This window comes from Drosophila subpulchrella, chromosome 2R, assembly GCF_014743375.2.
Source record: "Drosophila subpulchrella strain 33 F10 #4 breed RU33 chromosome 2R, RU_Dsub_v1.1 Primary Assembly, whole genome shotgun sequence".
NCBI classification, from domain to species: domain Eukaryota; kingdom Metazoa; phylum Arthropoda; class Insecta; order Diptera; family Drosophilidae; genus Drosophila; species Drosophila subpulchrella.
In genome coordinates, this window is record NC_050611.1 from 1,235,372 (window position 1) to 1,253,250 (window position 17,879).

General features: G+C 43.7%; 2 protein-coding genes across 11 annotated transcripts; one reads left to right on the forward strand and one right to left on the reverse strand.

Annotated features, from left to right (window-relative positions):
- Positions 1–542: 542 nt before the first annotated feature.
- On the reverse strand, positions 543–5,044 carry LOC119550290. Its single transcript, XM_037858881.1, has 3 exons — positions 4,659–5,044; positions 4,435–4,600; positions 543–1,359 (listed from the first exon to the last, which is right to left on the reverse strand). The coding sequence occupies exons 1-3, from the start codon at positions 4,926–4,928 to the stop codon at positions 1,202–1,204; spliced, it is 594 nt and encodes a 197-aa protein (XP_037714809.1). The 5' UTR covers positions 4,929–5,044; the 3' UTR covers positions 543–1,201.
- A 353-nt stretch (positions 5,045–5,397) lies between these two features.
- LOC119549185 (protein lingerer) lies at positions 5,398–16,982 on the forward strand. 10 transcript variants are annotated; one of them, XM_037857006.1, is made up of 15 exons: positions 5,398–5,417; positions 7,494–7,899; positions 7,955–8,132; positions 8,518–9,932; positions 10,028–10,452; positions 11,095–11,202; positions 11,317–11,421; positions 11,551–11,651; positions 12,271–12,794; positions 13,851–13,985; positions 14,041–14,166; positions 14,235–14,483; positions 14,706–14,861; positions 15,706–15,738; positions 16,171–16,982. In XM_037857006.1, the coding sequence occupies exons 2-15, from the start codon at positions 7,522–7,524 to the stop codon at positions 16,267–16,269; spliced, it is 4,032 nt and encodes a 1,343-aa protein (XP_037712934.1). In that variant the 5' UTR covers positions 5,398–5,417; positions 7,494–7,521; the 3' UTR covers positions 16,270–16,982. The 10 variants fall into 10 exon arrangements, with proteins under 10 accessions (XP_037712934.1, XP_037712940.1, XP_037712939.1 ...); XM_037857012.1 differs by having other exon boundaries at positions 12,271–12,698; positions 14,232–14,483; XM_037857011.1 differs by lacking the exon at positions 15,706–15,738 and having other exon boundaries at positions 14,235–14,477.
- The last annotated feature ends 897 nt before the right edge of the window (positions 16,983–17,879 follow it).

A 17,879-nucleotide genomic window follows, 5' to 3' on the forward strand; every position in this document is an offset into this window, starting at 1 on the left:
CCACAGCAACTACAGCAGCAGCAGCAGTGGCAGCAGCAGTGGCAGCGGCGGCGGCAGCAACTCGTTTCTTACAGAAATGTAAACGTTCTAATTGAGTTCTCATTTATGGCCCGCTACACCGACTGTGCAACTGAGTGCTAGTACTTGTTGTTGCAATGCCTTAAACCATCGGAAAATGTTTTTATCCGGCTGGCATAACCATTTTCAAATTGGAAACAAGTTTACTGAACCCTGCTAAGTTGGCTTTTCCACCAAGACCACCGACACTCGTCGTTTTCATTTAAAATCACTTGTCTCAGTGGGTCTGGCGATTAAATGTCCATTAGCAAAATACAAATCTAGTGCATCATGCTGCTTGATGACAAAACCTTAAGTTAATATTATTAATATAATAATGATTTTCTTTTACTCCTTAATATAGTATTTTAAAACCCAATGTTTCTCTCAGAAATGTTTTCGAAACATCAACCCATCCTTTCCATAACATATAACGGAATATAAATGATTCATGTATGAAAATCGCAAGAAAATAACTTCATATGTGTACTAAGCAACAAGACAATATTTATTTGATTTTTTTTCTAATGTAGACAGAATTGTTTACTTGTTTGACATTATAGACCAATAAATCTAGATTTATGTTTCTTATCAAATCAGTTTTTCCAATCTTAATATTATCCTTAATAATAATATAAGGCAAAGATTCTTTCAGATGATAAATAAAATATAATTAATACTGCTGTATCGGATACTTGATCTCGCTTCTAAACAAATATTAAATATGTAAAGTAAAATATCGGTTTAAGAACTGCCTTACAGGTGTCTTTTTCTAAACTCGGAACATTTATTCTTACTTCGGCATTATATTTACATGTGACTACTACTTGTAAATTAGATTCGTAACTACAGCCTCTAAGCTTACCTACTTACTAAAAGAGCTGGGAGAGATGCAATAATATATTTACAATACTATATCTAAGTAATGTAATTTAGCCTTATTGAGCGGTGAAAACTTTAATCCATATTTTTTCAAGGGAGTTCGACCAGAACGTTACGGTTTGAAAGTCTGGCGTTTTGAGGCGGTACGCAGCCCAAAATAACCTCATTACAGTGGAAAGAACAGAACCAAAAACTGGTTTGGCTTTGTATTCCTTTTAAGCTTCGCAAACAAAATACATCCAAATTGTTACAATATTATCAGCTATTCCCAATCGGATTCAGGTTCGCATTTTTGAGAACGTTTAATCTTCCTCCTTAAATCATGGTTTCTTTTATGATAGCGGACCTTTAACACATGAAAGGCAGCTCTGATATCGGCAATGTACTCCGTTTCGGTATATCCATCTCTTTTTAGAATCCCTAATGAAGAGAGATACAATTACATTTTATTAAGTGTTAGTTTATAGTTTTAATTTAATTTTATAATTAATAAATCCTACGAGTATTACACTAAATTGTATACCGCCCGAAAATGCCCATAACACCTAACGTCTGTTTGGCGCGACATTTTTGAAGTTATTTTTAGCCTAAAATAAAATTGTGTTTTTTAATGATTAATATCTATTAGATAGTATTAGATAGATAGAATTCTAGTAATTACAATAATAACAATAATAATCACCAAAGTTACTAAATTAATAAGTCAAAAAGGTCTCAGTAGCCAAAAGACAAGCCGTTGAATTTCATTTTTAAAGAAGAAAATCTATAGTCGAGTTCTTCGACTATTAGATACTCGTTACTTTGTATCAAATTTCAAATAAAATAATATTCAAAGGCATTTCTATTAGCGCGGCACGCACCAAACATACCAGCGCCACGGCACCTATCGGACGGTAACGGTACTACAGACAATATCTAAGCCACGGCACCTAGTGGGCGGTAGCGGTACTTTTGACCATGTCAAAGCCCGTTTAACTTAGTTAGTCATAACATTTGAAATATCGATGCGATGAGAATACCAACATTTAAAATCAACTTAAATTTACACCATTGCAAAACCTTCAAAAATGTGACCGCTAGACAGGTTTTAGAGTTATGGGAGTTTATGGTCGTTAAAATGCGATGGAAGCCCAAGAATCTACATGCTTACTCCCAACATTTTAGCTCCTACAGTACGGACGGATGAACATGGCCAAAATCAACTCGGTTTGTGATCCTGATCCTGCTACGCACTTTCCGTCGAATCTTATATTCCATTTTTCTACAATTAACAGGTATAATTTGTCAACAGAAAAACATAGTTCTTATACCCGTTACTCGTAGAGTAAAAGGGTATACTAGATTCGTCGGAAAGTATGTAACAGGCAGAAGGAAGCGTTTCCGACCCCATAAAGTATATATATTCTTGATCAGGATCACTAGCCGATTCGATCTAGCCATGTCCGCCTGTCCGTCTGTCCGTATGAACGCTGAGATCTCGGAAACTATAAGAGCTACAATACTGGGATTAGGCAAGCAGATTCCTGAGATTCCTGCGCAGCGCAAGTTTGTTTCAGCAGAGTGCCACGCCCACTCTAACGCTCACAAACCGCCCAAAACTGTGGCTCCTACAGTTTTGATGCTAGAATAAAGATTTTAACTGAAATGTATTGTTCTTATCAACACCTATCGATTGACCCAAAAAAAGTTTGCCACGCCCACTTTAACGCCCACAAACCGCCCACAAACTTCAAAAAATCGTAAGTATTTACGTGGATATCTCGGAAACTATCAAAGATAGAGAATCGGGATCTCAGATTTAGATTCCGTAGCTTTGTACGCAGCGAAATTTTGCTACGCAAATATGCCACGCCCACTATAACGCCCACAAACCGCCCAAACCTGTGGCGGCCACAATTTTCATGCTAGATACAAAATTTTAACTGAAATGTATTGGTCTCGTCAATACCTATCGATTGATCCAAAAAATTTTGTCACGCCCACTCTAACGCCCATAACGCTTAAATCTGTCTTCTGCCGGTAGGTGGCGCATTTAAATCTCGCTTTGCTGCTTGCATATCTCTACTTCCCTTTGGTCCCTTAAGCTGAGTAACGGGTATCTGATAGTCGAGGTACTCGACTATAGCGTTCTCCCTTGTTCCTTTTAAAATTGGTAGCTGAGTAATGGGTATCTGATAGTCGGATTAAGCTAATTAAGTTTACCGTAACCGCTTTAAGTTTGTAATTTCAATACAACATTTTTGTGTGCTAGTAACAGTTTTTAAGGAATGGTGTAAAGAGGTGCACATATGAGTAGCAAGTACAATAGTTTCTCCGAACATGCGAGATTAGGTACAAAACTTACTATGTTATTTGTACGTTTGTAAAATGGGTCTGCCTGTCTTGTTTTTAAATTTTGTTGAAAACAAGATAGGATTTAAAAATCAATGCGTATATTAACATTTATGTCCAAAGTGCTGTTGAAAAGTTACTGTTTTCGTACCTATGTTGGTACATGGTATTGGCAAAAATAATTTCTTATGTAAGGCTATGTAAGGCTAGAAGTTTAATACTCGGTTTCTCTCAAGGACCAGCTAAAAAAATAAAATAAAATTCCCTATCCCGTTTATGTTTTACATAGTTAGGTCTCAACCAAACCAAATTTTCTTAACCGGGACTTTATCTGTAACTTAACTAAAGATCATAAGAGGAGACTAGTATAAATGACCGCAAATTTAAAATCAGGTGCGACAGACGGATTAAAACAAGTGGCACATTGATCGGAATTTATTGTTATACCAACAAATAGTTTTTTTTTTTTTTAATTCCAGCTATTTTAGCAGGAAAACAGCTTTAAATAGTTTTTTTTGTGCTGAACCACTAAAAATATATGTAATATACAAATATATTCTTGTGCTATGTTCCATTAAAAATGTTTATCGAAATGCTGTGCACGCCTTATTAAGGTAATTTGCCTAAGGGCCAATTTCTTAAATCCATGAAAAAGTAAAAGACTAGATAAACTGTAAAATAAATCAGTTTTCGTGGCTCCCTTACTTTATCGGGACGAGAAACAACTAGAAAGAAAATCGACCTGTAAAGCAAAATCATCGATTACTGCATCAGCCTGCTAGGTTTTCGACACATTTTATGATTCTTAAAAAAGTTATTAAATTTTTAAGTTATTAAACAACACAAAAATTTGAATATGCCGATGCCATAAAACCAATAGGAAAATAAAAAGAGATATAAAATATACAGATAATAAGTGTATGCCTGATATAGTTTTAGCTGAATATACAAAGTCAGGTGACGGATTTATCCCAATGAATGGTTTAAAGTTTACTAAGACTCTTTAACTCAGGCTGGTATTAATAACGGTTTATAAAGCGATATACATCTGTACATTGTACATACATAGTGCATTCAGACAAAAATCAAATGCAAGGATAGCAAAACATAGATAACAAGTTCCAAACTCAATAATATCGGATTCTAAAGTATAGCATTACTCACCAAAAATAGTTTTGTTAATGTGTTTGTACTGTTTAAAGGATTGTTTGGAGCTCACACCATCGTAATTGTAGGCCATGAGAACATCGCACTCGAACACCTTTGAGAAATTGTTCTTCAGAGGTTCTTTTCGACCTTGTGGTCTTAAAATTCCATGCATAATGTTAGCCTAAAAAGAAGTGAGTGGTAAATACCAAACTAGCAGGCCTAAGTTGTGTGAAGCTCACATATTTGTTGCCCGGCTTGGAAAGATTGGCGTCCAGATTGGGCAGCTCTTCGGGATCAGTGACCGGAAAATAGTCCACTTCGATGTTGTATAATTCAGCGGTGGGTGTCTTGCCATTGACCTGGCATATCAGTGTCAGGATCTCATTTTGATTGTCTAGGATTTTGTCGAGTTTGTTTTGCAACTCCGCTAATGCATCCTCGAGGAACTCGTTGTCGGACAATAGGGGATCTTCTTCACTCAGAATCTCGGAATATATGTGCTTACTCATTGCGTGTAGTTTTATCTATTAGTATAATAGTAACCAAAGGGCTGGTTGGCCCTCTTTTAAGACATTCCACTATCTATCATTTTATCACACAAAAACGTTTGTTTTGTTGACGATAGAGATGTGCAAATTTACAGATTGCTTGAATTTCTTAATGACCCATCGATATACTAGCTGATTAAACAGAGCACCGAACCCACGGTAGAATTTTCTACGGTCCTTACTACTAGTTGAACAGTTTTATAAAATTCTGATAAAAAACATAAAATTAGTCTCACTTTACAAAATAATTTTATAATGGATTTTCTTTATTGTTATTATTATAAAATGTCCAATAAGAACGGGGGTAAATTCAGATTGAAAAAGCCAATTAGAATGGTGCAAGTCCCTGCTAGATTAGTCGAACGCAGGGTTGCAAGCGTAGATAAAATGTCTATCGATTGACTTCACAGCAAGGTCACATTAAAAGTGCGTTTCTCGGCGCATTTGCAGGTATTGTGTGTGGCTCCGTTTTGAAAATTTGTTTACCCGGTTTAAAGCCGTGGCCGAAAGCCTGCTGAGGTGTCAAAGTGTAGTTTAAGTGTCCCCGCACCTGTGCATCGTGTTTTCGTCCCGATTCTCGGCGCCCTGACAGCGCAAAACTTGGTTGAAAATTCAATAGTTGCCGCTGTCTGGAGCGGCGGTGTCGCCGTCAATTACTGGGTCCCTTGGTTTACATAAGAGCGAAAGAGTCAGCTAGTGTGGCGTTGCAGAAATGGCGTCGAAGTATGTGCACATGGCTGGGGCCGACTTGATAATATTTAAGCAATATTTCCCGTTCGCCCCGATAAGTGCCGCTGGAAATGCATTTTCCTTTGGGGAATGCCCAGAAATGAATGTGATTAGCCAACGGCGAGGCGTACATTTCTTTTTTCGGCGCAGTGTACGCCACTTTGTCCGGTTTTGCATTCCGCTTTGTGCGCTTCATTCGGTTTCAATGCCCTCGCATTCAGTGTTGCCAAGTGTCGGAGCGGGCCTAGTGATGTGTGCCAGCCGAATCTTGCCGGGAATAGGTGTTTTTGTGCAAATATTGTAATTGATATTGATTGCCCCTTCCAGCACCCACATCTGACCATTTTTAGCCTTAGTTATGTGCTTCAATTGATGGTTAATTTACCAGCCTTGCCAACTGCACTCGCACCTGGCAACACTGGTCGCCCGCGCTAGTGCGGGTGCGAGGGAGACGCCGATAGGGCAGATGCAGAAGAGCGAGCACAAAAGCGAAAGCGAAAAACCGAAGCGAGGCCAAGGAGTTTACAAATCAATTTTTGTGTATGTCGGTCCCCGCGATTGCCGTTGCAATTGATATTAAGTAGTTTCCGGGTCCCGGATTGCAGTTCCCAGTTCCCGGTTCCCGTGGGGCAAATCTCCATACCTTGGCGGACGTGCGAAAAGCGAGACTTGATGGCAAAGTGAAGGCGGCAGCGGCCTTTTGAATGTGTGCGACAGTACTCGCGCGTGTGTGTGTGTGTGTATGAATAATGCATGGAAAGGCGTTATTCACGGCAAAAGTTGATAAAACTGTTTTGACAACAAAAATTGTGTGATTCAGATATGCACTTGGTATCGGGGTCGCCCCTCCCACTCCCTTTTCCATGAACCACCCCCCTTGGAAAAGCGGCTGACGTTTCGGCTTCGATGCGTCTCGGTCACGTACCCCGTCCGCCCCCTCTCACCCACCCCTGTTACCTGTTTTGCCAATACATTTTCCGCCCCCCTCGACACCGCGTTTTCATTAATTTTTGTTATTTCTGAATACTCGCTTTGTTTGTGCGTACGCTCTTCCCTCCCTCGCTCACTCCTTTGTTTCGGTGGTGTGCGAGTGTGAGTTTGTTCGCGTTCTTTCATTCTCTTTTATTAAATGTACATTGAACTCTCATCTTGCCAGCTTTTCTTTCGCGGCTCTCTTTCGGCCACTTGTTTTGCAATTCCACACATTCGTAGATAAAATCTGTCTGGACTGTGGGATTTTATCACCAATATTCCCATTCCCAAACGAAAAGATTTAGATATTATCTGGTTCTTTTTAAAGTCGGGCTTCCAAATTCTATTAGCCACAACAGCTAAAAAAAAATATATAAAACAAATTCTGATTAGCTTCTGCAGCATACGTTTTTCAGTCTTGGTTTTAATGTTCGTTGTCGTTCGCTTCACCTAAACTGGATATAAGCAGATTTCCAGTACTTTTCTAGGTATGTGAGCATATGTACATGACCTGGTTTTACACTGCAGGATCTAACGACAATTTCAGAATCTCGACTTCCACCCTACACACTCTTATTTTCTGTATATCGTGTTTGTACTATTGTATTTGAATAACCCATGCCGGTCCTTGAGATTTTAAATAATCTACCAAATGTAGAACGATTATCTAAAATATTAGAATTTTATCCTAGTGCTTTATGTGCACAGTTAACTTCTGCCCGAAATTCCCATTTCAAATCAGTCAGCTCAGACTTAAAATTATATCAGTCAGATTGTAGATCTCCTAGTTTTAATATTGTGTCTTCCATCTTTTGCGCCTTGCAGCTAATTTGTATATACAGTGTACATAGAGATGAGCACACAAACTCGTTCAGGCGGCGGAGGAGGCGGCGGCCACACCCGCAACCAGAAAAAGTCAAATGCCAGCCACTCCGGCGGAGGAGGAACCGGCCACGATGGAGTCTCACACGCTGCGGCCGCAGGCAAGAAGGGCGGCCAGGATGCCAGCAAGACAGACAAGCCAGAGAAGGCCCAGCCCAAGGCCACCACCGAACAGTTGCGCATTGCCCAGATCACCAATAGCACCACAGAGGATCCGCAGATCAACGAGAAGGTCACCCTCCTGTTGACCATGACCCAACGTTCCGAGGAGGAGGTCTGCTGTGCCCTTAACGAGTGCGATTACGACCTGGAGGCAGCGGCCAACTTTTTGATCGAGGAGCTACCGCAGGTAAGCTTTGGAACTAATCCCCTGCCCTCCATTCACTTAATCGAATCTGTTGCAGGGCGCCTTTGCTAAGTACGAGAAGAAGCGCAAGAACAAGGCTGCAAATACCACGGCCGATGGCGCCGCTGGTGATGGCGACTGGGCCGATGGCAATGCGAACGCGGACAAGCGGGAAAAGTCACGGAACCGGAGCTCAAATCGCGGTGGCACCCGCGGCTCCACCGACAGTCGTGGATGTAAGACCTCATTTTAAATGACGCTCATTTACTAAAAGACTAGATTTCAAAAATGTTCGTGGATCATTAGTGTAATCCTACAGTTAAGGCCTCGGAAACGTTTTAAGCATTCGGTTTAAGTTGTTACAGTTTTTATTACTTAGGCCTTATATCTATTTATCCTGCATTTATTGAAGTTTTCAATATCCAGCTTCTTTTAAGCTGCTACACCTTTTATTTTTAAAGCCTAGTGTTTATTATATTTTATTGAAGTCTCTTCTAGTCCATAGGCAAAAACTGAGGCTAGGTAATCCATTTTCTAGAAAACTATAAAGTCGTTTTAGTTAATGAGCTTAATATTCCTTCCCCTTAACTATATTAAGACTTTTTCTCTTTCAACTTAAAGGGCGCGGAAGAGAGACACGCGAGAACGAGCGCAACCAACGCGAGTCTCGTGAACCTCGCTCTGGCGGCGACCGCGGAGAGGATCGTACTAACGACAACTATCGCGGACAGCGCAACGGCGGCCCACGCAGTGGACCCGGAGGCGGCGGGCGCGGCGGTGGCTTCGTCTCGCGTTCCGGCCGTGGTGGCGGCCGCATGGGCGGACGCACCGGTGGTCCACGAGGCGATCGCGGCAGCGGAGGCACTGGTGGTGGTTATGGACCTCGCAGTGGCAACGCTAACGAGGACCACCACGAAGTGGAGCTGTGGGACAATACCATTGCCCAGAATGCCGAGAAGCAGCAGCAGGCTCATGACGATGCCTGGGGCGATTGGAATAACGAGGAGTACGAGGGCTCGCTTAAGGACAGCAAGGTGTTCACCACCAGCAACCTGGCAACGCAAACCGCTGCTAGCGTGGTTAGCGGTACTGGAGCGAGTGGTACAGGTGCCTCTACGGTGGCTGGCAGCGAGTTGTCTGCGCCACCCGGTCTCGAACACCAGTTGGTGCAGCAAGGGTCTCTTCTAGAGGAGAGCTCCAGCAGCGGGCCAGTGCCAGTCACGCCGCCGGCAACGCTGACCGGCTCGGCGACCACGCCGCTGTTACAGTACAGCGCAGCGGTCAGCAATCCACCGCCCCAGCTGCAGTCCCAGGGTACGCAGTCAGGAGCTGGAACGGGAGCGAGCGCCGCGGCCGGCGGTGGAGCGGGCAGCACACCGTCATCCTTTGTTTCCGCGTCACCCGACACATTCTCAAGTGCGGCCTCGGCGGCCGCCACGCTGGTGCACCAGGTCCAACAGCAACAGCAACTCCAGCAGCAGCAGACGACGCCCATCAAGCCGTCGGCTACGTTGTCGGTCGAGCAATCTCAGTATTTCAACTCGTTGGCCAGCCAGGGCGTCAGCCCAGGTTCCGCAGCGGTACAGCCGGCGCCAGCGGGTTATACGCAGAACCCGGTGGCCGCTTACTCGCAAACGAGTACTAGCGTGGGTGTGAGTCAGTACCCCAACACGTATGCCAACGTGTTTGCCTCAGGAGCGGGAGCAGGAGCTGGCCCTGGCGAGCAGTCGCAGCAGCAACCGCAAGTGCGAAGGACGCGCGTCAAGCTGCCACCCCCCTCGAAGATCCCGGCGAGTGCCGTCGAAATGCCTGGAGATAATGCACTGAACAACATTGGCTACCTGGACGTGCAGTTCGGCGCTCTAGACTTTGGCACGGACGATGGCTTCGAGGCACTGCCTGAAAAGGTTGGATCGGGCTTTAGCATTGACGGTCAGCAGCAGCAACAGCAGCCAGATGACTACCAGAGCAAATCCCAGCAGCAGCAGCAACAACAGCAGGCGACGCTTGCGGCGGGTCTGCAGAGTTCTCAGATCGTGAGTACCTAATCAATTTTACTTAAAACAAAAAAAATTATAAGCTCGTGTTGTTTTTACTAAGTAATTTATATATTACATTTCCGCAATTACAGAGCGATGCCTTAAGCGCGGCGGGCTATACGAGCCGCTCGACGGCGCAGCAGCAGCAACAGGGCGTTAGCTCGGCGGTCAATGCCACCACGGCGCTCGATCAGCTGGCCAAGAGCGATCCTTACGGTCAGACGGCCGGCAGTGGTAACGCCTACCAGAACGCATACCAAAGCAGTGGAGCGGGCAAGACGACCAGCGGCTACCCGACAACGGCGCCCGGCGGCTATAGCAGCTCCACCTACGCGAATGTGCAGAGCTCGGTGGCGAGCAGTTACCAGCAGCAGGGATACGGCTCGTACCAGCCCAGTTCCTACCAGCAGCAGGCTGGCACCGGAGCACAGAGCGGTACAGGTGCGGTAGCGGGCGGCGGAGGCGCGGCGACGCAAAACATTCCGGTCGGAGGCAGCAGCAGCCAAAACAGCACTAGGTATGCTAGGTCCCCTCATAATGTATTGGTTTATGTTTCAGTTTTTGGCCTACCCCTGCAGAGCGTTTAATTTTTAGCTTTAAGACATCCCATTCGTGCTTAAAGAGGGGATATTTCATATTGCAGGATAGCATTGGTTTTAATCTCTTTTTATATCAACCTTTTTTAAGGTATAAAACTATAAACATTTTAATTTCAAGGAATCAAAAACACGCTTAGGAAGTTTCTTGTTCTAATGAATGTGGCAATGGCAATTTTTTTTTATATATATATTTTAAATATTTTGTTTCTGAAGGCCTTGCGCAAGCTTCTAACACTTTATTCAAAGAAATATGTTTTGAAGTCATGTCAATCAATTAATCATTAGTCAGCATATATTAAAGCACTTTTAATAAACAACCACAAGGAACTAAAAACCCAATTCCGTGAGGGTACTAGCTTCGTCTAACCAAGTTAACATTCCATTTACGTTTATTCGTGTTTTTTGTATGCAAGTTCTGGCTAACAATCTGCACCATCCGAAAGGAAGCTAATCCTCATTTTTTACTGTTTCTCTTTTCTCCTAACACGTTTAATGTTCGCTCATGTCCCCAAACAAAACCAAAAACCACCCAACCCGCAATCGTACTCCGCACTTAACAGCGGCAATGCGAGCTCTGCCTACCTCACATCCGGATACTCGACACCACAAAGTGCTTACCAGTCAAGCCAGAGTGTTTATGGCAACACTGGACTGTCCAACAACAGCGGGTAAGTACCAAATGCGACGATCCCGGACCCACTACCCAAATTTCCCTGGGGTTTGCCCGTTATCCTCCTACAATTTCTTGACTTGTGGTTAATTGCGGCTTCTTGCACGTTCAGGTTCGCTGGCAGTGCGAGCAACGCGTCCTCGCAGTACGCAAATTTCAGTGCCAGCGCCAAGCTCAAGGATGCGACCTCGGCCAGCAGCGCCGCGCACTACGACAGGTAAGTGCGAAGCCACCCGCTCTGCATGCTCTGCTTCACCCCAGTTTCGGACTAACCCAACCCCCTGGTGCATGACACTGCGAAAGCGGATCCCAGTAGTACTAAACGTTGATCTCATTGACCTTTCAGTGTCTCCACCAGCAGCGGCGTGAGCAGCAGCAGCGGAAGCACAGGCAACGGTGGTGCGGTGAGCGGACAGGCAGGTGCTAACCAGGCGGTCGTTTCAAACAGTAAGTAATCGTGAATTTAACATAAATGAGGCCCAAAAGGGTAAACACCTTTGTCACGCCTAATGATTCATTAATAGAAATATATAGGGTCAAAATACTAGTACATGTTGTATAGCTTTCGATCAGCATTTGTTCTCCTGTTGAATTCAACACGTAGCACGTAGCTTGGGAATTTAAATATTATTTTGCTGACCGCAATCAGCCTTGAGTGAGTAAAGCAACTCACAAAGTCGCTAGGCACAAGATTCAGTATCAGGGGATCGCATATTTAAATTCTCTGAAGTATTATGCTGGCCAATCTAAACGTTTTTATAAGGAAAAACAAATATCACAAACTTGTAGAAACGAACTCTTATCAGCTCTCCATTGGAATTTTTAAAGTGTTTTCTTATTGTCACCTAATTAACACATTTTTTATTAGCTATGTTTCGGTTGCTTTATCCTCAAAATGCCACATTGCCTGGGTCAGTAGATAATCAGCAACTAGAGATCTCTGAATTATCTTAGTACGAATGTTTTAGACTATAGATTTCGATTTCTCATAGGTATTAGGTAGACACTCTTCTAACCCTCTAACAAAGTATCAACAAGTAATCCCATACTTCTCCGATCTCTTCAGATAATGTGAGCGGCAGCAGCTCGGTCAGCAATGTGACGGCGGGCGTTGCGAGCGGCAACGTGGCCGGCGTGGGCGGAGGCGTCAGCCAGAGCGGCGTAAGTAGTGGAGTCGGCGTGGCCGGTGGCAGCGCGGCCAGCGTCGGTGTGAATGTGAACAACAACAGCAGCAGCGCCAGCTCGGTGGGAGCAGCTGCCGTTGCCCAGACGGCCACAGGAACCACCGCTGCGGTGCTGGCCTCGCTGACCAACAAGAACAGCAGCAGCAGCAATAGCAGCGGCAGCGGTGGCAGTGTTGCCACGACGGCGGGCAACGCCGGCGGACCAGGTGCGGGAGCGAGCACCGGCGGCGTGGGCGGCGCATCGGGTGCTGGTGGTGCTGGTAGTGGTGGTGGCAGCGGCAGCGGCTTGGTGCCCACCAACATCCAAATGGTTAGTCAATATATTCAGACTGGATTGCCATACTATCAGCAACCAGTGTATTCCTACGAGGAATTGCAAATGATGCAACAGAGAGTGCCACATGTGGTGAGTTCATGGAGAAAAGCAAAAGCAAATACCAAACCAACAACTACAAAATGCAACCGACCAATCAATCGAACCGTCTCTAATCAATCAGTAAACGTATCAATATCCTCCCATAACGTTCGCTACAACGTTTTCGCATTAGTCAAGTCCTAATTCCATTAAAACGCATACGACAACTGCTCAGCGCATCCCAGCTCGCCTCCCGCTGCTGATTGAGATCGTTGTTCCGGATCCGGGCTCGTTGACGTTGCGGCCTTCCACTTTTAACCGTTTCTCAGCGTGCATTGTACATAATAACATATTACCGCGATGTCTGTGATCAAGTCCTTAAAACCACCTCCTACATGTCTGTTTGCGTGTGTGTGATTGTGTAAATAAGCTGACACTTTCTTTCGCCACCTTGCACTTTAATTTCGTTAAACCATCCGCTTCCGTTTCCATCCAGATCCCACATTCCTGGCATTATCATCATCATCAAAAAACTATCCATATGTATTGCTTATCCTCCAGGCTCTGCTTTACACTCCAAATTAACCAACAACTAATCCTACTTCTCTATTCTATCAAAATTTTAGTTTTTCTTGAAAATAAAAATCATTTAAAATCGAATACAAAAGTATTGGTTCAATATTCAAAATTTTGAAATCGTATATAAAATAAAAGTACCTTTTTATTAAGAGTTATAATTTCATTGTTTTAACAGTTTTGGAAAATAAATACATTTTTTTTTATTTCTAATTTCTTACCTAATAACTATCAAACCGTTTCCCGAATCTGTGCTCTTGACTCACCTACATTCTTCGATTTCCTAACCATTATGTTTTTTGTTTTTTACCTTTAACCTTTCATATTCTGACTTGTGTATAAATTTATTGCATTTTAAATCATATTTCATTTCGTTTGTAATCGGCCGCAGCTTTGTCAGACCATGCAGATCGCTTTGAGTTTTTCCAAGCCTATAGTCTGACAAAGTGGCATCCGTCATCTTCACTGCCATTATAACCCACTCAATCTGCTCCGTTGATGGCAACATAATGTGAATATTCTCGTTTGCAGCAGGGATATTACGATCTAAACTATCCGCCAGCCAGTTTAGGAGCTGGACGTGACAACCTCGGCTCGGTGACGTATTCTGCAATGAATGACGGTCGCTTTGCCCGCACTGACAATAACTCCAGTCCGGTTGGCAATGTGAGTTTGAAGCTTTAACGATCCTGGACTCTGTTAACCGTGTTAATTTCTTTAGGTTTCCAGCACAATGTCTCAACAGGCGGGCTCAAGTGCGCCCATGCTGAATGTTCCTTATGCCTACTTCTATGGCGGCAATGTGATGCCCGGTAGTTTCCAATATGGCACGCCCGCCATTTATCCAGTGAGTTTAAAAAATTCCGATCAAAGTGTATGTGGCCCCTAATATTGTCGAATTTGACTTAACAGCAGCAAATACCGGCAGCCAACACTGCCTCTGGTCAACAGTTCCCGAAGCCTTCGTACAGCGCGGGCTATGGCTCGACCAGCTATGACACCCTTTCGCAGACCACGCAGGATTACAGCAAGGGCGGCTACTCGTCAAGCGTGAGCCAGCAGAGCAAAACGCAGGCGGTGTCCAACCAGTCGCAGGCAGGCACTGGATCCGATCTGACCTCGTCTATGTACGGGAAGGGACATGTGGCGCTAAACAAGGTTAATGTACGTATGGTTATAAGCAGGGCTGTGGACCGAGAGAGGGGATTTTCTGACCCATTCAGAACTAAAACATTCAAACAAAGAGTGTTCTTAATTACGTCATTGGATTAAGCCAATCATCTGATTGTCATTACTAAAGCAATACAACGACAAGAATTCACAGCCCTGGTTAAAACAAAGTTTCTCGACTTGTCTACAATTGATCATTGAACGTTTTCTTTACAGTCGTACGAAAAGCAGAGTTTCCACTCGGGCACTCCGCCGCCGTTTAACATGCCCAACACGCAGACGGCTGGTGGCACCTCGGCCCAGCCGTACGGCATGTACTTGCCGATGCCAGCGGCCGGACACCACAATATGATCCACCAACCCATTCATCAGGTACATTCAGACTTACCACTCCAGGTTGTTGTAGGCGAAGGGGAGGACAGCCATGTCCTCATCAATGAGAGTGGTCCGCAAGTAACATATCAGATCTGGCAAGACGACAATCCTGACGACAGTCAGGATGAAAGTGTCGAGCCCCATTGCAATAACTTTGAGCAGGATATCGACAGCTATCAAGACGACGTCAGCGGTATATCCTTCTTTGCCGACTGATGAAGTGCTTAGGGAAACTCATCTCGTCCTACCTCACACACAAATTTCAGTTTGCACCGTATCACTTTCGTTGACAGCGTTTATGTTTTGGTTGATGTCTTTTAAATGCGCTTACACCCACACTTACATTTATCTAACTACACAACATGCACATATCATGAATTTGGTTTTTTCTTTGCAGCTTTGAAGCTGATTTTGTTGAACTTTGACCAGCATGTATTTGTATATTTTTTACATAACCCATTGTTAAAGTATTTAACAGGCACATGAACACTAACTAAACCTATTTTGTACACCATTAATCACATATCACTTATGCACTTCTCTTGTGCAAGACACCTAAAGTATTCTTATTTATGTCCTTAATTAAAACCTTTTCTTTTTCACCTGTGATCGTTACTAACAAATTACATTTCATGCATTTTCTGATTTTTTGACATTGTTTCGGAACATCTGCCTCAGAAGGAGAATATAGTTCTCCTGGGGAAGTTAGTTGGCTGAATTCGGAATTTAATAGTTTATTCGTCGGTAGTGAGAGAGAGAGAATTGTGAAATGCATGAAACTGTTCTATTGTTTGACTTTTCTTTATAATTTCTTTTGATTTTTTTATGGGACAACAATTAGATGGACGGCAGGATTCATAGCTCATCCCGCCGGGTAAGTTCCTTTGTTGTAATCACGTCTAAAAGTTGCTTAATTCTTGGTGAATTGCACATGTTAACCCACCCACGCATGCCTCACCCCCACGTAATCTTTCTCATCACATCTTGTTTTATATCATCTAGTCTCTAGTTGCATGAATCCCACAGAAGCGGCGCCGAAAAGAAGGAATCGTTTGCCAAAGGGGTCGTGCTGTTTCTGAAGCATATCCATTCATGTGCCTATACTATACTTTAAATCTGCCGTGTATATAATCAGCGAATATGTGTATTTATAACTGCGTGTGCTCTATATGTTAACCCACATTTGTGTATGGATGGCCGAGTGGAGTCCGAAAGAAGCGGAATATTCTGCTTGGGAGAGCGGCAGCATCAATCAATCCACGATTCGTTTGACATGCTTACTGATCCCCACCCGTATCTGTTGCAGGACTCGAACAGTGCCGGACAGCGTCAGCAGTCGACCAGCCAGTCAAAGTCTGCTGGCAAGCAAGGTTACTCGCCCTCGTACTGGACCGGACAGAACTAGCTTCCGGAGAACACGATCTGGCGGCCCCTGCAGATCGCCCGAGCGAGCGACTTCTATAGCCTTCGCAGCAGTAGCAGCAGCAGCACCACAACCACCACACCCATTCACCACATTTACAGCAAGAGCAGTGCCAGCAATCCCCGAGCGCTGCCCATCACACACGCCACCAACACGATAGTGACCACAATAGCAGCCAGCCCCACAACAACGACCATAGATGCCACCTCCACGCCATCAGCAGCAATAGTGACGGCGACGTCGGCAATTCCGGGTATTCCCGCCCAGTTACTGATGCTCGTCAAGGAGCAACCGCAACAGCAGCAACCACAGCCGCCAACACAACAACAAGCACTCGCCGACGAGGCGGGGAGCGAGAAATCCTCGCCAACGTCGGAGGAGGATTATCTAATATACGAAGATAAGCGATCATACTTTAATTAATAAGAAACGTTTTTACTACGAACGCACTGTAAAGGCGCCGCCCAGCAGCGCCCTGACCACGCCTCCCTCCCTCCCCTCAGCCACTAAACAAAACACACACCACACTCGCATAAAAACACAGCATGAAGGTGTTTCAGGTCGCAGGAGGCGACTCCTAAGACCAACCACACACTCCCACAATGAAACAAATAAAACAAAACATACAGCAACATCCGCATAAATATACCAAGTACCATTTTCACATTGCATACAAATAAATTTACAAAGATAAAGAGTAACAATTATTAATTATTAAAGGCGTAAAACGATTTAACAGATTTAAGAGCGTAAGAGAAACTGGAAGAAGCAGAACAGTAAATTAAAAATACAATTATATATATTAAAGAAAACAAAACCACAAACATAACGTGAATGAGAAAATAAAAAAACAAACAAAAATTAATTATTGTAATCGGTTTAAACTTATATGTATAATTATAACCTTAATATTTAAACTAAATACAAAAAAGAAGATACGATTAAATCCAAACAAAATGCAAAAAAAGGGAAACACCGTGTTCTTACTTAAATCGGTTGGAATGTTTGATTAAAGGACACGTTCGATATCTAAGAGTTTATTTGTGTTTCCTTCGTTCAAACTATTTTAAAGTACAAGTACACATACCAAAGTTATTTTTACGTAAAACAAACTTCGATTTCAAGTGCTTGATAATAAGTCTGTACTGACCCTGTACAGCTGTAGAGATCTGGAAGATGTTAGGCTCAACGCTCAAAGAGGGGAGCCCGTTGACAAAACAGCTCGAGTATTAGCTCAGTGCCAAACTTTTTACGATGTTTGACTCGATCAAAAACATATCTTGAGCTCATGGAACCAGAGCTGTAAATTGCTGTAAAAAAGCAATCTGCTCAAAGGAATTCAGGGTATATTTTATAACACTTAAATTAATTGCGTTTTGCCGGGGCGGATTCGGTATCAAAAGATGGATGCATCCGATGAATATACTGCCAATTTTTTGGTGCGATATCCGGGCGTGACCTATTTTAAGGTCGACGTAAAGTGTTGTCAGTGACTGGAAAAAATGGAGGAAGAAATCGAGGAAAAACGCATAGGCGTTTTTTCCATCATGACCACACCAGGCCACGTGTTTGCAACACCCTGGCTAAAATGT